General features: G+C 38.1%; 1 protein-coding gene across 1 annotated transcript; it reads right to left on the bottom strand.

Moving 5' to 3' along the window:
- Nucleotides 1–130: 130 nt before the first annotated feature.
- Nucleotides 131–21,306, bottom strand: LOC123684779 (RIB43A-like with coiled-coils protein 2). Its single transcript, XM_045624228.1, has 7 exons — nucleotides 21,093–21,306; nucleotides 18,900–19,040; nucleotides 13,063–13,226; nucleotides 9,550–9,790; nucleotides 6,290–6,517; nucleotides 4,182–4,288; nucleotides 131–336 (listed from the first exon to the last, which is right to left on the bottom strand). The coding sequence occupies exons 1-7, from the start codon at nucleotides 21,213–21,215 to the stop codon at nucleotides 195–197; spliced, it is 1,146 nt and encodes a 381-aa protein (XP_045480184.1). The 5' UTR covers nucleotides 21,216–21,306; the 3' UTR covers nucleotides 131–194.
- Nucleotides 21,307–25,151: the final 3,845 nt, after the last annotated feature.

Genomic DNA, 25,151 nt, shown 5'->3' with positions numbered 1-25,151 from the left:
CCAGATTCAAAATTCTATTTTCGGGAATTAAAAACCAACACAAACATATTAGTCATAAGAGAAAGTTGTTAGTAAAACAGTATAATTCCGTATAATATGAAAACATATTCAGGGTTTAATACAAACAAAATTTTCAATAGAAATGTAATAAAATATATAGTCAAACTTGGAAGAAATTAATATATTGACAGTATTTATCTTGTTGACTTGTTGAACTGATCGAAGTAAGCTGCTGTCGGTCGATTGGCATATACCACTTGCTCCAAATACTTGGTCTTCAATTTCTGTTCCTCGGCCATTTTCAAATTGTCCTCTGCTAGGGCTCTTAAACGTTCCCTGAAATATTCAGAATTATAGCTACTGGCAACAGTGGAAACATGAGAATAATAAAGATTCTGAAAGACTTAAAAATTAAACAAGGTTAATTGAAGTGGATTCATGAAAAAAGATTTCATTCAACAGAATCTTGAATTGGAGAAAAAATTATCCTATTCAGAAAGGGGAATACCACAACAAAAAAGACATAATTTTGTCTCTTGTTCGTCTCAAAGATTCATCAAGGTTATTTTTTTGAGACCATTGATTACTCAGACGATGTAAATGTAGGAAAATCATAAAATTCAAATGAGTTATTCGTGATAGAGGATTTAAATATGTAAATGGTTTTCCAATAAGAGGTTTCATTTTGATATAAAAATTGAATATATTTCAAGAGAAGTCAGTGTATTTTTCGCTTTCATAGGAATGGACGTATCAAAAGGAAGACTTCGTTGTAAAGATTGCACAATATCCGCAAATTTTTCTGGATTTGTTCAAAAAAAGTAGTTGTATTTCTACTTTAAATACACTCTCAAATCGTCTCTGTAGCAACCTGTTGAAAATATTTATCTGCCATAAGACAGGCTTATATTAGTCTGGAGAACTGTTTACCAAGGATTGAACAATCCTCGTTTGGCAAACATTGGCTCCTTTACTTAATAGCTGTTCGTGTGCTCTGTTTGTTAACACGGGTTTATTGATACAAATGTTTAGTCAAACGATATTTTTCGAATAAAAAATTGACGATGTGGTAAAAATAACAATATGTATTTTTATGGAGACTTGTTCTACTCAGTTTGAATTAATATACCTAGAATGTGAATGAAGCTGAATTGAATGACTTTTTTCCAGATAAGAATCAAAAGTAAAGGGTGTTTTTTTAGAGCTATAGAACTTTAATTGCAATAAAACAACGATGGATTATTCGATTGACATGAATTTTATTTATCCGCAAGATAATCTTTTACATTTTGAATATGATTTCTGGCATATGACCGCCACGGCTGGCTAAGATGTAGTCCAATCTGGACGTCCAATTTTCGATGACTTTTTCCAACATTTTGGGCCGTACATCGGCAAAAACACGGCGAATGTTGTCTTCCAAATGGTCAAGGGTTTGTGGCTTATCCGCATAGCATAGACCAATGATTACACATAGCCCCACAGAAAGTAGTCTAGCGGTGTTAAATCACAAGATCTTGGAGGCCAATTCACAGGTCCAAAACGTGAAATTAGGCGGTCACCAAACGTATCTTTCAATAAATCCATTGTGGCACGAGCTGTGTGACATGTTACGTCGTCTTGTTGGAACCACAGCTACTGGACTTCATGGTTGTTCAATTCAGGAATGAAAAAGTTAGTAATCATGACTCTATACCGATCACCATTGAGTGTAACGTTCTGGCCATCATCGTTTTTGAAGAAGTACGGACCAATGATTCCACCAGCCCATAAAGCGCACCAAACAGTCAGTTTTTCTGGATGTAACGGTGTTTCGACATACACTTGAGGATAAGCTCCACTCCAAATGCGGCAGTTTTGTTTGTTGACGTAGCCATTCAACCAGAAGTGCGCTTCATCGCTAAACAAAATTCGCTTATGAAAATCGGGAACAACGGCAATCTCATTTTGGGCCCATTTTTACTATTTGCAAGCGTTGTTCAGACGCGAGTTTATTTATGATGAATTGCCCAACCAAACTGAGAATAAATCACTTGCCAGCTGTTAAATCGGTGGCCATCTTGAACAGTAATGCCAAGTTAAAGTTATATAACTCGAAAAAAAACACCCATTAGAAAGAGGGGGGTTACTCAAGCAAACACTTTAACTGAAATAAAGAAAGAAAATAAAATTCGATGTTACGATAACTAAATTAGAAATTTTTGGACCTTTGGATTATCTTGCGGATAAATAAAATTCATGTCAATCGAATAATCCATCGTTGTTTTATTGCAATGTAAAGTTCTATAGCTCTAAAAAAACACCCTTTATATGTAGAATTGACTGAAAGAATGAAGGAATATCTTCTGACATATCATAAGAATCATAGAATCACCCTGTATAAGCTCTGAAGCATAGGGTCGTTGCTTTTAATCACTCAAAAACAATAAGTTGTCTTCGGGCAAATCTCAGGTTGTATGGTACCTTTAGAAGAAAATCAGAAACCTTTTCACCCGATATTTTCTCTTCGAATTGAACCCTTTCTCCACTCGGCGGTTACATAATTATCCATTCGAGTGAATTCAGACAATGGCTTGGCTAAAAGTACCGCAACGGCAAATGCCGCATTTTGAGCGTCGTCTTCGTAGAAATTTCGACTTGACGCCTCCCGGATTTTCCAGCGGTAATCTCCTATACCGCGTAATCGCCTCCATCAGGCAGGGATTAAGTAAAATCGCGCGTGAAGTTCCCTTAGACCCGTTTCACACGTGTACTGTTTCATTCGTTACTTGTTCTTTTGTGGACGGTATTGTTGCTATTGTTATAATAATATATTGTGAAAATTCGGTAAAATATACAGGGTGAATCACCGCGATGACCTATAAGGAGTTTATGGAAAACTGAACACAATTTTGCATGATGTGGTTTGAGACAATCATCTTTCTCCCTGAAATATTTTCAGACCTCTACATCTTCCGCTTATACCGGAAAAAGACTACTATTTTCTCATTTCAAATGGCACAGCCAGTATATTATTGCATCATTACGTAGTATTATGTGACTGTTTGCAGTTTGGACGATACATGTACAGAGTGTTTATCAGAAGGTCATGAATTTGGACAATTCAAATTCATTAAAAATCAAGATTTTCAAATTAGAACGTATATTTTTTAATATTTCAGTCAATTCTAACGGGTGTTTTTTTTCCAGGTATATAAGTTGGCAGTAGGTACTGTTCAAGATGGCGACCGATTTAACAGCTGTCAAGTGATTTATTCTCAGTTTTGTTTAGCAATTCATCATGAATAGACTCACGCCTGAACAACGTTTGCAAATAGTGCAATTTTATTTCGAAAATAATGGTTCTGTGCGGAATACGTATCGCGCACTACGTCCATTTTATCTTTTATCACTTCTGGTTGAATGGCTACGTCAACAAACGAAACTGCCGCATTTGGAGTGAAGCTAATCCTCAAGTGTATGTCGAAACACCGTTACATCCAGAAAAACTGACTGTTTGGTGCGCTTTATGGGCTGGTGGAATCATTGGTCCGTACTTCTTCAAAAACGATGATGGCCAGAACGTTACAGTCAATGATGATCGGTATAGCGGATGGTCTATGCGGATAAGCCACAAACCTTTGACTATTTGGAAGACAACATTCGCTGTGTTATTGCCGATATACGGCCACAAATGTTGGAAAAAGTCATCGAAAATTGGACGTCCAAATTGGACTACATCCGAGCCAGCCGTGGCGTTCATATGCCAGAAATCATATTTAAAATGTAATGCCACGAGATTATTTTGCGGATAAATGAAATTCATGTCAATCGAATAATCCATCGTAGTTTTATTGCAATTTAAAGTACTATAGCTCTAAAAAAAAACACCCTTCACATAGAGTAGTATTTTCACTATGAAAACATTTATGTGTCAAAAAATATGTCTTGCTGTATTAACTGTCAGCGCCTCGGCAAAATGTCCGGTTTGCCAGTCCTGGCTGCAACAACGCACATTATTTTTGTCCCTCCTCCTCCTTCGAGCAAATATTGACAGATCACGGGAATGGCACGTGGTTGTTTTTCCTCTTAACCTCACTATTTAGGCTAGAACACACATCGAATCAATCGATCGACCCACCCGAATCGAAGCGCAAACACGTGGGAAACGGGCCTTATTCCCCACCAGCCCTCCTACTTACTTCTCCTTCCTCCTGAGGTCCAGGTCCATTAGCGCTATCGTCTTCTGCGTCCCGTTCAGGTAATCGTCGAACTCACGGTCCGCTCGCTTCTCGGCCGCCTTCTGCCTCTGGAAAACGGAGAGATGTGTAGGTGTAGTGGAGAAAAGAGAAAATCACCATCGGCGCTTCGGGGAGGGGGTCGGAAAATCCACCCCGAGATAATTACGGATGACGCGCGCGGAAGGGTCACGAGTCACACGAGATCTGCACCCTTTTCGGTCATTATTCCCGGGTAAATATTTGAGCCGGCCCTCGAGGAAATATGTTTGGCTTGTTAATTGCGATATGTGTGCGCTCTCCTAACGACACATGCTGTTTTTCTGCACGCGAATTCGGGTTGAGGTGGGGGAAGAAGCGTTACTTCGATTAATAATGTTGTATTTTTAAAGGAAAGTGCGTCTTTCAATTCGTACAACTGCCTTATATAGATTTTTCGTAAAAACAGAAAAATTTATTGTAATGTAAGCAATTTTTGATGAATAAATTGAATAAATGTAGGCTTGGTTAATCGATCGTCTAGAGGTATGATTCGATTACCTGGCCTTTCGTCTTTTTCTCCGTGACTTTGTTGGATTTGTAATAATTGAACTCCTTTGAATTATTTACATCTATTTACAAAGCCACAATTATACAGTACACACTCAGTATTGAGAAGATCCTAATTACGTCTTAATTACAAGTTTCTCACTACGGTACTGAATTTCGTCTTTAACTCGTTTGTTGATTACTCGAAACGTCTTCGTTTATCACGTCTTCGTCGTACTTCAAGTTTTCGGTCGTCTCGTCTTAATTAAGTCCGCGAACCGTCTTTTCGTCTTAAGTTGACTGACCGAACTTGACTCGTCTTCGGCTTAAGTTGAACTGTACCCGTCTTCGGCTTAATTTGGACTGTCTCCCCGCCGATTGGAACTTTCTTCGTCCCCTGTCTCGAACATCGACCTCCCTTCTTTCGGCTTGACCACACCCTTAGGGAAAGTACCATCCCCTAGTCCAATAAGAGTTTTGCCGTACCGCTCACAAAGATCTTCGCGGATTCCTGGAAATCGAATATTCTCGAAGGACTAGAACCCGATACACAGATGTGACACATCTGGTACAACCGTGTTGTCTTCGAACTTTCCCAAACCTCCCAGTAAATCTCTTCAAGATTTACAACTCCATGACATATCTTCGACACCTCGAAGAATAACACATCCTTTTTACATTATATGTAAAATAACAATTCATTCCCTGTAAATTCATTGAAACTGTCAGGCCCTCGACACTTGAAGGAACTAATAGGTCTCCATCCTGTTGACCATCTCAATTATTTACAGGGAACAATAACTGGATCCTACATGTAAGCAAGTTTTGATGAATAAATTGAATAAATAAATTAATTCACAATCATAACCATCTTAGGTGTAGTAAAAAGAAATCCATTATTTTTCCAATAGATGGTTTTTATTATCTGCATCGGCTTCCACTAGATGGCGTTAGAAAGACGAGATATTGTACTACAAAAACTTTCGCGACAAATTTGTGATTAGATGACTCAGATTATTTTGAGTGCGCGTCAAAGATGGACACTAGCAAAGAGAAAATACGCTATATTTCACAGTTTTCCTTCGATGCAGGCGAAAATTCAAGCCAGGCGGCTGAAAATGTAAATAGTATTTATGGTAGTATTTATGATACTGTAACAGCCAATCACGCACAATTTTGGTTTTGTCGATTCCGTTTCGGTAATTTTGATGCCAAAGATGCACCACGTACTGGAAGGCCAATTGTCGGAAATGTCAATAAAATCATGGACATTGATGAGTTCGACCGTCATATAAGCACTGTTTCGATTACCAAAGAGCTAAAGAGAAAAACCCTTTGGAATAAAATTTGCGTTAGGCTGTTCTCAAGAAGAATCTTGATGTATGGGTAACACACGAGTCAAACGGCCAGATCAATCTGTGATTATAACACTATTCCATATCAATCACACGGCCTGTCAAATCGCAACCTATCCAGGAAAATCTCTGCGTATCTGTAGCTGCATGCTTATGCAGTTGTATTTAGGTCTAAGTGTTTTATTTTACCTTTTTTTCTTCTATTTGAGCCAGCTGGTCATGCCTTATCTGCTCCATTTCCTCCCTCGACATGCCCTTGTACTGAGAGGAGATCTTCCTGCCTGGGCCAAGGTTGCTGATTGCTATTTCCGGGTTCTCCGCCATCATGTCGCTGGTCATGGTGTTGTAGATCTCGGCGAAGTTGTCTTCCGTCGTCTGCTTCATAAGCACCTTCTTTTCGAAGTCTTTTTCCGCTGCCTTAAAGAAGAGTGTATTATTTTTAAATTCTATTGAATATTCGGAATACAATTCTGAAAGGAAATATATAATTCTTTATTTGATCCTTCACAACATTGTAAGGGGATTTAGCATTAATAACTAAACAAGAGGTTTGAAATAAATGTATTCTCCAAAGTCTTACATTAAAATGAGGGGTTAGTGCGGTTTCACGAATAGAAATGAAATGAACAAGTATGTGGTATGTCCATGAGAGTCTGGTTGACGAAGACGAAATAAATACTTGGAGGACCAAACGCACTAGGTCTGTACGATGGCGATGGCGACGTGTTTCAAGAGTTACACTGTGGATGCACTTTATAGTTACGGTAAAATTATAACTGTATTACCAAGATGGCTCTAGAGCCTAGAGGTTCCCGTTGTAGGATGCCTCTGTGTAACAATAGTTTCCCTGGGCATATTTAATCGGGAACAACTCAAATGAATATATTTCATTCAATATAATATACATTCATAACGATATAGTAAAATTGTTGATTTGAAAATATATCACAATCTGACAACGTATTCTAACCATGTTGGGGACATGAAAAATTACGTTTACGCCCTCTATCTATGATTATTACTCTATGGTCCAGATCGAAAACATTCCAAAGTCGTTGTTATTCATCTGCGATCCAGCCATCCAGCGTCTCTTGGCGGTTGCTCGAGCCACAGAATAAATTCTGTCCCGGACGCAGTCATTAAGTGGCCATCGGGACTAATTTCAGCCAACGAGCCGAACTGCGATTCATCGAGGAAGGGGACCGACGATTCGCTATTCCCGACCAAGTTCCCCATTATAACTTTCGACAACTTGACAACTAGTTCGCAATACTTAATTGCCACCCAACATTCGAAATCGTGTCCCGGATTCTATTGTGACGATCGATATAATTGGGAACACGGATGACTAACGACGAATTTAACATTTGGTTGCGATCTTTTGCGCTCCATTTAAATGTTAGATGTCAAATTTACATCTGATTCGAATGCGCTGATATGAACATGTTTATTGAGTTTGAGTTTGATTCAGATACGCTGATATGGACATGTGGTGCCTCTGTCTGACCGGGAGGTGGCGTTATGAGCTTCGCGCTACACTCTAGTGCGGCCCCATAGAGTAATAAACATAGATAGAGGGATTGTTAGCAATTTTTAAATAAGATATTTTTTTCAATTCAAGATTCTGTTGAATGAATTTTTTTTCATGAATCCACTTCAATTCAACTTGTTTAGTTGTTAAGTCTTTCAGAACCTTTATAATTCTCATGTTACCACTGTTGCCAGTAGCTATAATTCTGAGTATTTCAGGGAACGTTTAAGAGCCCTAGCAGAGGACAATTTGAAAATGGCCGAGGAACAGAAATTGAAGACCAAGTATTTGGAGCAAGTCGTATATGCCAATCGACCGACAGCAGCTTACTTCGATCAGTGCAACAAGTCAACAAGATAAATACTGTCAATATATTAATTTCTTCCAAGTTTGACTATATATTTTATTACATTTCTATTGAAAATTTTGTTTTTTATTAAACCCTGAATATGTTTTCATATTATACGAAATTATACTGTTTTACTAAAACTTTCTCTTATGACTCCTATGATTGTGTTGGTTTATTATTCCCGAAAATGAACTTTTGAATCTGGTGAAGAAAAACATATTTTACCTCCTATCAAATTTTTACATTTTACGTTTAGGGATGTGAAGAATCCAAAATTCGAATAAGAAAAGCTGTTTACGTGAGATTAGATCATAGAGTAATAAACATAGACAGAGGAAGTATACGCAATATTTACATGTCCTCAACATAGTTAGATTACGTTGTCGATTGTGATATATTCTCAAATCCATAATTTTACTATATCATTACGGATGTATATTATATTGAATGAAATATATTTATTTGAGTGATTCTCGATTAAATATGCAAATTTGAATATTTGGAATCCGATATTTTTGCTAATTGTCGAATTTATGAGCAGAATATTTATTATTTTTTGTATCTACCTGCTGGAATCCAAGGTTTGGCAACTTTTGCTATTGAAGTGTCATCGGTTGTTTCACGTCGTTTGGCGCGCTTGAAGTTTGTTTCCTGAATTTCTGATATATTTAGGTATTTATTTCAATATATTTTGATATAATATGAAACGTTGATTCACTCTATAAGAAGTGTGTTCTTTGTGCAGAACGGTACAGAACTACAGCAGAGTCACCTCTTGACGATGAAGCGGAAAGGTGTATTTGCCAGAGATTACTGGGTTGCCAAACTGATAATTCCACCAGTGATCTCTGGACGAACCAAGGAAATCCCCAGCGATAGGGCGCACTTTCAAATATAGCTCGAGACTCACTAAAGACATGTTCACCACCAATTTGAGCTTTTTCTTATGACACACTATGGCGTATTTTGCATCTGGATTTGCATCTTCATCTTTATAAGGTTCAGTTGACATAAAAACTAAAGCCAGCTGACGATGGAATGCGTAGAACATTATAACCATTGCGTGCTTGAATAACAACGTTTGAATGACGATTTTTGACTTGGTGGCTAAATAAACAAGCTGAAGTGTGGCATAATGGGACTGTGAAAGTTCTTATGTTACTATTGAGAGATCCACAAAATCCACAATAAGTTGCTCTGGTGGAATGATTCACTCGTACTTCTTTGAAAATGAAGAAAGTGTCAGTCAATCTGTCAATTCCTATAGCTATAGCCAAATGATTACCAATTTTTTTTGGGCTAGAATAAATGATACGGAATTGGAATAGATGTGGATCCAGCAAAATGGTGCAATAAGCCGCAAAACACAACCAGTTTTGGCTTCATTACAAGAAGCGTTTTTTTTAAGTGTTTCATTATTTTGTACGCTTTTTTGGTTAAGATTTCATTTCTGCTTGATTATTTTTCCGAAGAATTTCTGTTAATTTTTATTCTATAATTCATTATATTTCTGAAATAGATAGTCCGTTTATGGTTAAATAAATAAATGAATATATTTCTGTCACTCACCAGCGCCGCGTTGAACTTCCGGTTGGCCTCGTACAGCCTCTTGCGGCACTCCATCTCCATCCGTTCCAGCTGCAGCGCCCTCTCGTCTCTGGCCACCATGGCCGCCTTGTAGGCCTCCTCGGCCGCTTTTTGCTCCTTCTGGGCCGCCTCCTTCTCCTGCATCTGCTGATCCAGCCACGATTTAATCTGTTCCCGCTGGATACGCAACCTTTGCGCGCTGACCAGGTCCTCCCCCTCGAACCTGAAAACGTGCAGGACTAATTTACCCTTCGGCTATTGTCTAACGTGTTTTCGCACAATTAGAGGGGTGACTTTCGGTGTTCGTCTACGTCGACACCTTCTTACTGGCTGTCGACGTGAGCAAGATTTCGATTAGGGGGTCTTTCTGTTAATTTCCAATTTTTCCAGTCATTATGTACTCGTAAATAAAAATTGTTTTGCTATTCAGTAGCTTTGTCAGATTTATCACATTTCAAATAGCTGAATAATTTGTTTTTAAAATTAAATAAAGGGGTTCTTATCAAGTAAAGACCAAGTCAATAAATTGTTATTAATAGTTATTTTTGTATTGAGAGCGTCAAACGAGGGTTTTCTTTTAATGGGACATGAGAGAGTAAATTTTCAAAATTTTTCCCAAATGTACCATGAAAACACGAATTTGTACACGAGATACAAACAATATTTTTTTTTTTCAACTGTGAATGAGAATTTACATCGTCTGAAATACACACGTCGTCAAAAGTTTTGGCCCCCTAGGACGACGATCAGGTTCATCCTTATTCAGTTACTGAACCAATTGTATCTTAGAAGGGTAGAATTTATATTGTTCCAGGATTCTCAGGATTTTTGGGCGTGAAACACCAGATTCATCGAAAAATTTCCTAGTACTCAAGGACGGATCTATTGCTACATGACCTAAGACAGCCACATCCCTCGCTTTGTCTCTTTCATGCACTTTCTTTTTGTTTCCGACTGAACCAGTAGCGTGAAATTTGGCAAGCAGTTGTAGCGGGTGTTTATTTTTCGAGGTATATAACTTTGAGTTGATATTACTGTTCAAGATGGCGACCGATTTGACAGCTGTCAAGTGATTTATTCTCAGTTTGGTTTGGCAATTCATTATGAATAGACTCACGCCTGAACAACGCTTGCAAATAGTGCAATTTCATTTCGAAAATAATGGTTCTGTGCGGAATACGTATCGCGCACTACGTCCATTTTATTTTGTTTAGCGATGAAGCACACTTCTGGTTGAATGGCTACGTCAACAAACAAAACTGCCGCATTTGGAGTGAAGCTATCCTCAAGTGTATGTCGACACACCGTTACATCCAGAAAAACTGACTGTTTGGTGCGCTTTATGGGCTGGTGGAATCATTGGTCCGTACTTCTTCAAAAACGATGATGGCCAGAATGTTACAGTCAATGGTGATCGGTATAGAGCCATGATTACTAACTTTTTCATTCCTGAATTGAACAACCATGATGTCCAGGAGCTGTGGTTCCAACAAGACGGTGCAACATGTCACACAGCTCGTGCCACAATCGATTTATTGAAAGACACGTTTGGTGACCGCCTAATTTCACGTTTTGGTCCTGTAAATTGGCCTCCAAAATCTTGAGATTTAACACCGCTAGACTACTTTCTGTGGGGCTATGTAAAGTCATTGATCTATGCGGATAAGCCACAAACCGTTGACCATTTGGAAGACATCATTCGCCATGTTATTGCCGAATTACGGCCACAAATTTTGGAAAAAGTCATCGAAAATTGGACGTCCAGATTGTACTACATCCGAGCCAGCTGTGGCGGTCATATGCCAAAAATCATATTTAAAATGTAATGCCACAAGATTATCTTGCGGATAAATAAAATTCATGTCAATCGAATAATCCATCGTTGTTTTATTGCAATTTAAACTTCTATAGCTCTAAAAAAAACACCCTTCACAAGTCACACTCACCCTGTATAGAACGTGATTTCAATGGTCCTAACCCCCTGTAATTCGAACTCCATCATGTTTATTCAAGGACGTGAAATAACCGAATCCAATATCGCGGAGTATTCGGAGTTCCATCTGGGAGTTTCCATCGGAAAACAGAGCGTACGGTCCATCGGGGAAAACTTTTTAATACGTTACATTCAAACATGCGGGCTGGTTCCGGTCCACGAGGCGCGCCCCTCCTCAACTTTTTATCTTCGCCGAAGCATGCCAATAGGGGGGAAAAGTTGCGGAAAATTTATTCGTCGAATAAAGAACGAGAAGTTATCAGGTCGGTGCAGATTTATCAGGGAAAGAGTGCGAGTCAACAGGAAACGCGGGTACACGAAGTTCGGTTTTGCAGGGACGGTGATCCGGAAACTTATAAATATATTTGAGGAATTTCCGGGAATAATGGGAGGCTGCATTGGCCAGTCCGGGCGGTTTTGAACGGCTCGCTGGAAATGAAGGGTGTTTTTTTAGAGCTATAGAACTTTAAATTGCGATAAAACAACGATGGCTTATTCGATTGACATTAATTTCATTTATCCACAAGAAAATCTTGTGGCATTATCATTTTAAATATGATTTCTGGCATATGACAGCCAAGGCTGGCTCGGATGTAGTCCAATCTGGACGTCCAATTTTCGATGAATTTTTCCAACATTTGTGGCCGTATATCGGCAATAACACGGCGAATGTTGTCTTCCAGATGGTCAAGGGTTTGTGGCTCATCCGCATAGACCAATGACTCTACATAGCCCCACAGAAAGTAGCCTAGCGTGTCTTTCAATAAATCGATTGTGGCACGAGCTGTGTGACATGTTGCGCCGTCTTGTTGGAACCACAGCTGCTGGACATCATGGTTGTTCAATTCAGGAATGAAAAAGTTAGTAATCAAGGCTCTATACCGATCACCATTGACTGTAACGTTCTGGCCATCATCGTTTTTGAAGAAGTACCGACCAATGATTCCACCAGCCCATAAAGCGCACCAAACAGTTAGTTTTTCTGGATGTAACGGTGTTTCGACATACACTTGAGGATTAGCTTCACTCCAAATGCGGCAGTTTTGTTTGTTGACGTAGCCATTCAACCAGAAGTGCGCTTCATCGTTAAACAAAATGAAATGGACGTAGTGCGCGATACGTATTCCGCACTGAACCATAATTTTCGAAATGAAATTGCACTATTTGCAAGCGTTGTTCAGGCGTGAGTCAATTCATGATGAATTGCCGAACCAAACTGAGAATAAATCACTCGACAGCTGTTAAATCGGTCGCCATCTCGAACAGTATTGCCAACTTAAAGTTATATACCTCGAAAAAAAACGCCCGTTAAATAACGAATGTTTTATTGTTCCCTCATATCTTTCAGCGTATTTCGAATCACCAAAAAAGTTCCAGTTGGGAATGACATAGATACCCCGAATACTCCTTCTTAATTTGCTGACCAATATTTCAAGCTGCCCGTTCTGCCACCGTTGCTAAAAGCGGGAGATAACGCGGAGAAAAAGAAAACACCTACTTACTTCTGAGCAGAAGACGGACCTAATCTGGGGTCGTCATCGTGGATACGAGCGGGGATATCCTTCTTTATCCCTTGCGGGTCGTTTATGTCGAACTCCCTTCTGTCTTCGAAACGTTGATAAACTTTACGAAAGCTGTTTATTTCCTGAAGCAGCTTGGCCCGCTCCTGCAAATAGGAATCCATAAATTGTTAGTCAGCAGTGGGGCGAAACTTCACGGCCGCATTCGAAAAAACCTATCAGTTGGACACAGCGTCTTCGGGTTTCTTTTCGGACACATCGCTCATTCGGAATGTAACGAGGATGTTTTGAAAATTCTTCGTCCTACTTCGGGAGCGAACGAAGTATTTCATTTCCACCGAAATAACAAGTCAGGGGCCATATTCTCGACGAGTGATTTTTCAAAACGTCTACGTACTTTCCGAATGTCACACGTTTTGGTATTCTCGACTCCTGAACATATTTATTTCTCTGAATTAATGTAATAGCGTACTCGACTGGCAGCACCACCTCGACTCAATTCGAATTTTGTTGAGCTAATGATATAATAAGTTCGATTCTCGAATTAACTCGAATTGGTGCAGCCAGTACAAATGTAATTGATGGATCTATTGTATGATGTTGAACAAATAGATCAGTGGAGATATAGACAGCGCGGAGACCAATGGACTAGTTTTCATTTTTTTGTTAAGGATTAATTCTAAAAATTTAAGAAAAAATGAAACAAAAATGTGGAAGAATCATTGAATTATCTCTAGAAATGAAAAAGTTATGGGACTTTGAAGTTGCGCTTGGAAGAATAATTTCATAGTACGCAGCGTCTAGTGTGTGACGTCACGCCACTTACACGAGGCGACTGGTATTCGCAGAATCCTTACGAATTCATTGGTGTACAATCACTTGTGCCGTTCGTGTTGTGTTTTGTTCGTTACACGATGGCTGAAATAAAAAAAAATCCTACAAATATTGTATTGTGCCTATGTGTGCAAGCACGATAATTAAAAACCCCAATAAATTGTTTTTTCATGTACCAAATGACATGAATCAAAGAAAGAAGTGGTGCAAATTTATGAGGCGTGACTTAATTGGACCTAAAACTACTTCATATGTGTGTGAAGATCATTTTACTCACATTACTTTTTTCTCTTTTTACTTTTTACTCCTCACATAAATATGTTTTGCCATTGATAATGGATAGACTTCAACAACCAGTACTCAACTACAAACTGTTTATGAAACGTTTTTTAAATAAATCATCGTTATAAGTTGAACCATGATGAAGCTAACTCAAAAGTAGATACTTATTTGAAAATTTTAACTCCTTTTATTTCAGCACTGACATAAGATGGATTTGAAGAAAAAAACTCCATCACTACGAATATATCTTTTTTAGGCAAATTGTCACTTTGTCCTTTCACGAAGCCTTCTTCCATTATGGTGACATAAAAACAAAACTCGAGTTAAAACTACACTGTACAACTATAAACGGCGCGAGAGCCTTGGCGCGGCTAAGTATTTGAACGTAATTTATGGTGTAGCGATCACAGGCAAGTGGCGTGACGTCACAGACGAGTCGGAGACCAAAGACGTTCCGCGCTAAAATACATAAATTTAAATAATCTATTTCTCAGTCATTTATTGATGGATTTTCAAAATTTTTTCACTGATTCATCAGTTCTGCTCTATATTTTAATTTTATCGTGTCAAATATAGTATTATCAACATCACTATACTAGTCCATTGTCGCAGACCAGCTTGAAGAAAGCCTACTGCTCGGTTCATCTCGTCTAAAGACAAATGTCATCGTGCCATAGTAAAACACAATATTTTCAATGGAACCACTATTGAAGAAGATTGAGTTGAATTGAAATACCTACAGAGTATTTAGGATTTATTATTTCCATTTATCTTGTTCGTCAATTTTTTCATTGTATTTTTCACATGTTTTCGAACGAAAGGCTTATTCAAAACAGAGCTAATTAACTCATCAATACGTTAGAAGTACAGTTCAAACGAAGTTTCTTTCGAGGCTTGTATGACTTTGTATTCTACAAATATCCCTAGACTTTTCCGATGTGTTATCTCTTGCTAAAACTATGGAGTTAATTAAATTCGCTCCTGATACCCCATCCATTGAATTGCAATGAAGTTTTCATAACCAGAAAGGAAGCGACATGAAACGAAATTCGAGGGATAATGTACCACCATAACCTCAAACGTGTCCTAACAGGAAATATACTGAAAAGCTACCGGCTTGTGACAGCAAAGTCCATTAAAGGCATTGTTCGAATGTTCATCAGGAGCTGCAGAGGACATTATACTTACAAACTTGTCCTTCTGGCCGAATACCGTGGCTACTAAATTTCGTTAGAGTCCAGGGGCGTAGACGGGGGACGGTTAGATGCAACTACCCTGGATAATTTTTGCGCGATTCAACTAAATATCTGTTATTTTAGAACTTTGGGCCGATACTGGATTCAAACTAATGGGTTTTACTCATGATGAAGAATTTGACGACAAAATAGATTAACTCTTGAATACCATCGCCAGAGATTTTCTAATTTCGAATAGATTCAGGGTCCCCTCTATTAATTTCGTTAATGGGAGAAATTTCTTAAATGAATTTGGAAACATCGATTCGATCAGAATGCAATTTGGAAATCAGTTATATAGCAAAATGAATCCTACAAAATCGTATTATCAGAAGATCATAAATTTTTTTTGTCCAATTTTAATATATCAGGAATATGAAGTGAGTTATCTGAAACCCAAATGAAACAATTCTGCTATGGCTGGCCGAGAAGGTGCTTCACGACGACCCAAGTGCTTTGGTTTTGCTGACTGTGACTGCAAAATTTCTACCATTTTTAAAGTGAATTCAAGCAATTTGAGTGTGTTGTTTTATAGTTATAGCCTCGAAATTCGGAAAAAACGGCGGAAGCAAAGTTGACGCCTATGTATCTTCCGAATTGTAAATTGAATATATTGATGCAATTTTCATAAAAACTGACATAAATACGAGTATAAAGAGCGTGCATAAACTCCTGAATTCACGTCAGGACATTCCTAATTTTCAAGTTACCAGGTATAGTTTCTCTTAGGTAGTATAGGATATAACGAGTGTTTTTTTTTATTTCGAAAATAATGGTTCTGTGCGGAATACGTATAGCGCACTACGTCCATTTTATTTTGTTTAGCGATGAAGCGCACTTCTGGTTGAATGGCTACGTCAACAAACAAAACTGCCGCATTTGGAGTGGAGCTAATCCTCAAATGTATGTCGAAACACCGTTACATCCAGAAAAACTGACTGTTTGGTGCGCTTTATGGGCTAGTGGAATCATTGGTCCGTACTTCTTCAAAAACGATGATGGCCAGAACGTTACAGTCAATGGCGATCGGTATAGAGCCATGATTACTAACTTTTTCATTCCTGAATTGAACAACCATGATGTCCAGGAGCTGTGGTTCCAACAAGACGGCGCAACATGTCACACAGCTCGTGTCACAATCGATTTATTGAAAGACACGTTCGGTGACCGCCTAATTTCACGTTTTGGACCTGTGAATTGGCCACCATCAAGATCTTGTGATTTAACAACGCTAGACTACTTTCTGTGGGGCCATGTAAAGTCATTGGTCTATGCCGATAAGCCACAAACCCTTGACCATTTGGAAGACAACATTCGCCGTGTTATTGACGATATACGGCCACAAATGTTGGAAAAAGTCATCGAAAATTGGACGTCCAGATTGGACTACATCCGAGCCAGCCGTGGCAGTCATATGCCAGACATCATATTTAAAATGTAATGCCACAAGATTATCTTGCGTATAATTAAAATTCATGTCAATCGAATAATCCATCGTTGTTTTATTGCAATTTAAAGTTCTATAGCTCTAAAAAAAACACCCTTTATAACGATAAACCAACTGGGATACTGATGAAACGTATGAATACTTCTCCAACACCTATGATTCAATTGAGAAACTCATCATTATGCACTTCTTCCCCCATTTGCACGCCACTGGTGGCGCCCGTCCGCCCCAGAGAAAGCCACTCTCCGACGTCGGGACCTCATGACTAACCATCGCCCGCGTCTTTTTATGGGACAAGGAAACTTTCTAATTTAATTTCGGCAGCTCCGGGACATCGAAAATAACGTGCCGTGGAACGGCCGCCCTTGATCGTTAAACGAAAGAGTGAATTTTTCTCCCGGGACCGCGTCATTTTTAATTCCCTTCCGAACTTTATTATTTTCAGATTTAGCCGTCTACGCTCTCGCTGGTCTCTTTCTTCTTACGCCCGGGAAAGTGGCCGAAGGGAGTTGCTGATTGACTTTCTTTCGTGCCAGAAGTTCTGTAACGAGATCATTAAGCCACTAGTACGGTTATTAATGGTGGACGGGAACAACGTGTAATGAACCTTTTTGGAATTAGAAAATGTCATCGCGATTGTTTGGTGGATTTTCGAAAGAGTTTGAACAGGTTTGAGTATTTCGAGATGAGAAAAGTTTGTACGCAACGTTTGGTTGAAGGAAATACTATATGATGAATCTAGAAGTGAAAGCGATACTTTCCCGCACGACAACATAAATTGTTGGCCAAGGCTATAAAACGTAGGAGTTCGCTATGAGCTACTATGAGGTATACATACTACAGAGTGTTCCAATAAGAGGTTTCGTTTTGAATAGCCCGCTATCTGCTTTAACAACGAATTAAAATTTAAAATTCACAGCAAAATGATGAAAATTTAGCATTCAACGTTCGCAAAACTAAAGCACTTTTGAGTCATTGTGAAGCACCTTCTCGGCCAGCAATAATGAAAATAGTCGACCAATTTGAGTTTTTGAGGCAAGTTAGTTATGTGAAGAATCGAAACTGTGTGCGTCGCTCAAGAACCACTGAGAATAGTGATGGTGGAGCTCGTAAGCTCGACAAAAATTCTGTTTTCTCGATTCCTCGTCGATCTTGCTAATTAGGCATTCCCAAAAACGACATTACACGGTAGTTTGCATGAAGACTTAGGTCTCAAGGCTTTTAAAGTTCAATTAACACAAAAACTCAAGCCGGTCAATCACTAGCAACGCCGTATCTTGGCTGATTGGGTCATTGATCAACGAAGTTATGATATATAGGGTGTTCCATTGAAAAAAATATAGGTTTGTGTTGAATCTTCAAAACCATACCCCAAAAAAAAAATCGAGTACGCCACTGCATTCTACGCAGAATTCTGATTCAGATGTAGTTTTACCTCAGCATTATTTCTACTAACTTCGGAGATAAAGGAGAGGTCCTAAAACTATCAATTTCCAAAATCGCCCTGCATCTCTTGAACGGAAACAGTTGTGAAAAATCTGATTAGACCAACTTGAGTTTCACGAAAAAGTAGGACAGGAACGTGAAAACAGCAAGGCTCTATCTTAAATAACAAGCGAGAAACCTGGCTGTCTCACCCAAAATGGGATGCACTGTACACTTATTTTTTGTTCTCTGCAAATGAAGGACCTGGCAGCAGTCAATGGAAACATTGTGACAGGTTAATTTTTCTGGATCAGCTGCAGCGTTTCATATTGGTGGCCCATGGTTTAATATGAAAAGACTTTAATTTTCTATTCGACACCCCAAAATCCCCTGCAGAAAAAACGATCATCGAAAGATCGAAGACGAAGACTTTCAGTGACACCCCTATCATTCATATTTCTCGATCGGCGTCGTGATTGCCGCGAAAGCGAATGAGCAATGAACCTCCTAGATGGCATAATAATGACGTCGAGACTACGTGCGCCCAGATAACGGAGTCATCCTGAAAAATAGACCGTGGCCGATAACGAAGTTACCTGCTTCTCCTTCCTCTCGTAAGCCAGAGCGATCTCGTCGTTTTTCACCATTTGCTGGTCCATTATCTGCTCTATGCGTTTCCGCTCGTCCTCGTTCCTCTTCTTCTCCGCTATCTGCTTGTCGAGAGCTTCATAGTCGATCTAGAAAAACAAAATATTGTGAAAATTTACGATGCAGGTTTACATGATGTGAATTGATTCTTCTTAGATTCATTCATTAGGCTTCATTTTAAAGGATATGCCAAATTGGACAGTTTTGAATGAGGGTCCTGTTTCTATACTAGATAGTCGAAAACTGATATCGATTTCCGGGGGAGTATCGATTATGGTATGGGGTGGAATATCTTTGACTGCTTGCACAGACCTAGTGGTCGTTGATAATGGAGCTAAGAATGCTGATAGGTATATAAGGAACATTCTTGAAGAACATGTAGTGCCATTTGCCCCATACATTGTTGAAAATTTCATTTTTATGGACGATAACGCCAGACCCCATCGTGCGCGCATCGTTCAGGAGTACCTTGAAGAGGTTGAAGTCTCTCGAATGGAATGGCCAGCAAGAAGTCCAGATCTCAATCCGATTGAGCAGGTTTGGGACAACCTCAATAGAAATTCAGAAAATCATCCAGCTACTCTTAATGACTTAGGAATCCAACTGAGAGAAATCTGGGAAGGATTAGATCAGAACATTTTGAGTATGAACCGTCGTTGCCGAGCTGTAATTAACGCAAGGGGTGGAAATACCAAGTATTAAATCACTTATCAGCATTCCAGTATTTTGCAGATTGTTTATTTCTCTTCTTTCACATAAGATTCGTTGAAATCCTGAATTTTTCTTCCATTTAATGTGTCTTGTTTCGTTCAAAACCTTCCCGAGAGAACATAAAAATAAGTTATAAAGTCAATGTAGAGTTAACTTTCATTAAAATTGAGATTTTCAGAATGTGCGTTAATTTTTTTGCGCAGTGTAGAAATAGGACTTCCCATTCAAAAGTATCCTATTTGGCCCACCCTGTACATGGTGTCCCAAATTCGATGCTCACTGAAGACATCTCGAGGATCTCTTATACCTAGAGTGGCCACATAAGACGGTTCAGCCTACAGGGGTCAATTTTTATTTCGAAAAACGCCTAAGGAAGGGAGAGAGAAAACGGAAAAGCCTATTTTGGAGGACATTTCAAGATTGCAAAGTCGTGGATATACGATCATCCTCTTAAGAAAGGTAGCTATCCCCTTAAAAAATTTGAATGGCATTATGGATCGAGTGACACACAATTCTGAAGAAACCAAAGCTGAATTTTTTATGAAAAAATTGAATAAAAATAATTTAATCACTGCCAAAAAGTAATAATTTCAACGTACTTGAAGCGTGTATCTTTCCAATATTGAATGGCATAACCTACTGAACTCTGATGACAAATGATGAAATGATAAAAATAATGCATTCTGTTATATTTAATTCTAATTGAATATTTGAAGATCCTATATTTTTTCAGAAAATGCTTACGAAAAACGAAAAATCAAGCTATAGAAAAACATACTTTATTCAGTACTAGCTTCAGAGTTTTCATGCATATCTAGCAAGATACATATACTTATCAAAACATATTGTGAACTTTCATTGAATCATTTTCGTCTTAAATGGAATACCTTTTGAAATTGAAAACCAATTGAAACGAGCAATTCTACCTCAGTTTTCGCCAAAATTTTTTGATATTCTCAGAATATTAACAAAGTTCAGTTTACAAACATGAAACCACAACTAATGGAATAACATTTGTATCAAAGGACCTAGTTGAAGAGAAATGAGCTTTACCTGTTGATCATTACATTGTTTTCAAAATTCATCCTAAGATTTAGATGTTATTCAAAATGTTTCATCGATTTTTCAAATCATTCAATCTCCAACTGTACTTGGGACTTATTCATGAATTCATTAGGCTTTTCATTATCACTTTCACCTGTCAAATATTTAGTAATCAATTCTATGAGCACCTACGTTGACAGAGTGAACTAGAACATTCTCGAAATTTCTAGTAGCATTTCAGACGAATACCTCAAAGAGCAACAAAGGAATGCAAGGTATTCATAACATTTTGGATGATATGAAACATACTCCATTCAATATAAGCCGCCACAGGGCTGTAATGCATATCTGATAGGATCAATAAATAATTCAATATATCTACATACCCCAAACAACCTCGTTTTCGGGTCAAATATCCTCTTCATTCGAGCTTCCTCCATACGTCTCCTCCTGTCGATGGCCGCAGCCTCTTTCCTGTCCCTATCAGTCATAAGATCGAGACTCAACATCTTGGAAGTGTTTATTCAGCCAAATTCGTGAACAATGAAAGAGGAAAAGAACGGCTGTCTTTCTGACATATCAACATGTCAGTTGCCGATCGCCTACTAAGGGGAATTGAGAGGTTTGTTGATTTCGTTGTTATGACATCACGTTCGTTTGGGGAGAAATATTAGGTTCAATGTTTTGTTCGATATTGGCTGGCAGTTTGGATGGAGTTTGTTAGTTCGATTAGAGGAAGAACGTTTGTTCTAGTTTATAATGGATGTTGAGCTGTATTGAATCCAGTGGTATCATAGAGTAATAGACATAGAGGGAATATACGCAATTTTTACATGTCACCAACATGATTAGATTACGTTGTCGGCTTGTGATATATTTTCAAATCCACAATTTTACTATATTATCATGAATGTATTATATATTATATTGTGTGAAATATATGATATTTATTTCATATGAACTGTCAGCCGTTTTTTTGGTTGCTATGGTAATGATCTACTGCATTCATTGAAGATATACCTAAGATGCATAGAATCCCTGGTGTGTTTACTGATTCGATTTTGTTTCAGACTTTTTGAGAGACCCACCCGTTGCTTTGGTGTTCTGCTTCACCAGAGTTCTGTAAGGTGGCGCTCTTCAAAATTTTTCGAATTCTCGCTATCTGCCTGGTGCCGTTTAAAAAGAAAATACTGATTTTAGACACTGCAAATATTCACAATAAATTACAATTCAGTTCATATCGAATTTTTAATCAAATGAATGGAATATAATGACAGACCATAGAATATAACATATTATTGTTATATACTCAAAGTTCACGACAAGAGCGTAGAAATGGGGGGATACTGGGGGTAATTACACGGTATTCCTGAATTGGAGATACAAATGAAAATGACAGATTTCCGGATCATTTTAAGAAAAAAGTCCTATAACATGAGTCCCCAAACATTTTGTTTTAAGATACATGTGTTAAAGTTTAAGTTTTTTCTCGTATAACCTTCCCTTCACAAGATATTTAATTTGAATTGGCCATAGATATTCCAGTTTAAAGTTATCACCATGTGACATGCTAATTTTGAATGCAAATCTACAGGGTGATATTTTTTCTGGAAGGATGCCTGCTTCCTTCCTCCAAAACTTTATTTTGGTGAATGGCTGTTAGTTTAGAGAAATGTAGAAAAAAACTCTGGTCCAGTACTACACTTTTTGGTTTGTTATAGTTTTGTCGTATCTGCTATCGATTTCGAGTAAAAATCTCTAGTAATCCTCAGGAAAATCCAAATTATTATAAAGATCCAGCTAGTAAGCTCTAATGAATGAATTAATTATAAGTTTTGGTATTTATTTATCTAATCTGTAGCGAAGATTAATAAATATTTGATAAACTGATATGAGCATCACAAAAAAGTACGACACTCTAGAAGCAAGCTGTATATTGAAAGCAAAGCGTTTGTGGGCTCATATTCATGAAACTTTTTTCCTCAGAATTTTCCAAGTAATTTCTCATTTTCCTTCATAACTTTAATTTGAGAATACCCAGTATAAGGTAAGAACAAACCGAATTGGTTATGAAAACAATTATTTCTAGTAATTCGGTTCAAACTTCGTTATCAAACTTCTTTTTCTAACATTACAGATATGAGTGAAAGTTATCATCAGAAATTTTTTTTCCGATTATACCCCCCCAAAAAAAGAAAAGATCTACGCCCTTGATTCACGAGAGTCGAGAATTGAGAGAAATGTCAAATGTAAACGATGTATGCGCCATCTGAAACAGAAAGCGATCTCTTGAAATCAAGTAGGTATGAATCTGAAAAATCTCCCGTTTTGTCTGAAAGTATAAGTAGACACACCAGGTTTTCTATGCATCTTAGATATACCTACCAAGGTTTTCATATTCACAATGACACAAACGACGTGATTCTTTTCCGGCCTAGTCCGGGAAGTACGTACTTTCCAGACTAGGCCGGGAAATGCTGCTTTCACAGAGAAAAAGCGTCCGGGAAGTGCTCACTTCCCGGTAGCTTGCGTTTGCCGAAAAATTACTATTTTTTTTATATCAAAATGAATCCTCTTATGGCAAAACCCTGTATGTAATGCCCAAGGATCACCTGTATATTATAACATTTTTCGCATCTCTATTGCTTTCCCATTGTTTTTGTGTGATAGGTACTCTTTTGTTCTCCAGAATATAATAAATTTTCAAATGTTTTCTATTGTTCTTTCCTTCGATTTAAATTTGTCTTGATGAAATTTTTATGTAATTTATTCTGAAAGTCACCTTTGCGATGAACTTGCGAATAATTATCCATAAATAACCCCAAACGTGCAAACAATTCACAATCAGTCGAAGAACTGAAGTTTCACAAACTTAGGGAATGCAAACAGAAACAAATTTCCATTATATGCCCGGAATTTACCGGAAACTCTCAGAAAACACTATCACCTCATCCTATACTCCTAAAATGTTTTTCTAATCCCCATGGGAATAAATTTCAACTTTCAGCACGAGCTCAAATGGGAAGTTGTGCCTTAGAAGTGATTTACAACTTTATAAGAAAGTTGGTGACATGAAGTCAGCTTATTAAGGCTTTTCAGCTGAATTGAATATTTTGCACGGAAGTTTCCCAGACTTCAGGTGCCACCGGTATTTACGAGGTCAGGCAGAAAAGTTTTACTCTAAGTATATGGATGGAAAAACATTAACTTCTATGATGGAATTGACTCCAGTACTCAACTTGGAATTTTTTAAGTCTTCTTTCGAATGAAAATGGTTTTCTCGAATTGGTTATGGAGAGTTAGAAAGATTTGTGATTTTTTTACACCAATCTGGTCTCCACTCCTTGTAATTATGTCACATTTTCAGGCTTTTTGAATGATACTGACCGAATTGTAACGGGTGTTTTGTTTCGAGGTATATAACTTTAAGTTGGCATTACTGTTCAAGATAGCGACCGATTCAACAGCTGTCAAGTGATTTATTTTCAGTTTGGTTTGGCAATTTATCGCGATCAGACTCACGCCTGAACAACGCTTGCAAATAGTGCAATTTTATTTCGAAAATAATGAATATAATATATAATGTGCGGAATACGTATCGCGCACTACGTCCATTTTATTTTGTTTAGCGATGAAGCGCACTTCTGGTTGAATAGCTACGTTAACAAACGAAACTGCCGCATTTGGAGTGAAGCTAATCCTCAAGTGTATGTCGAAACACCGTTACATCCAGAAAAACTGACTGTTTGGTGCGCTTTATGGGCTGGTGGAATCATTGGCCCTACTTCTTCAAAAACTATGATGGCCAGAACGTTACAGTCAATGGCGATCGGTATAGAGCCATGATTACTAACTTTTTCATTCCTGAATTGAACAACGATGATGTCCAGGAGCTGTGGTTCCAACAAGACGGCGCAACATGTCACACAGCTCGTGCCAAAATCGATTTATTGAAAGACACGTTTGGTGACCGCCTAATTTCACGTATTGGACATGTCAATTGGCCTCCAAGATCTTGTGTAGATGTTGCTAAACTAGCTTAAACGAAATGTTCAAATGGGACGTCATATCTAACCCACCGATATTGAGACGTCAGATTATCACTTGTTCCAGTCGATGGGATATGGTCTGGCTCATCAGCAGTTCCATTCATATGAGCACCCTTACTGTAACGTTATTTGAGACCTACCAGAAAGATGGGAAAAAGTTGTAGCTTACAATAGACAATACTTTGAATATTTGTTTGTAACCATTTTTTCACAATAAAGTTGCATTTTCATAAAAAAAAATAGCGGGAACTTAGTGGTGCACCATATAATAAGCACTTTCTTATTTAATATTGGGAAAGAATATGAAATTGAAACAACCAGAGAAGAATAACTTTTTATTCCCATAATAACTTTGTTACATTCATCTGATGAAGAAAACAATTAGATCGAATAAAC

This window comes from Harmonia axyridis, chromosome 7, assembly GCF_914767665.1.
Source record: "Harmonia axyridis chromosome 7, icHarAxyr1.1, whole genome shotgun sequence".
In the NCBI taxonomy this organism is placed as follows: Eukaryota; Metazoa; Arthropoda; class Insecta; order Coleoptera; family Coccinellidae; genus Harmonia; species Harmonia axyridis.
This window is presented reverse-complemented; position numbering and strand designations above follow the sequence as displayed.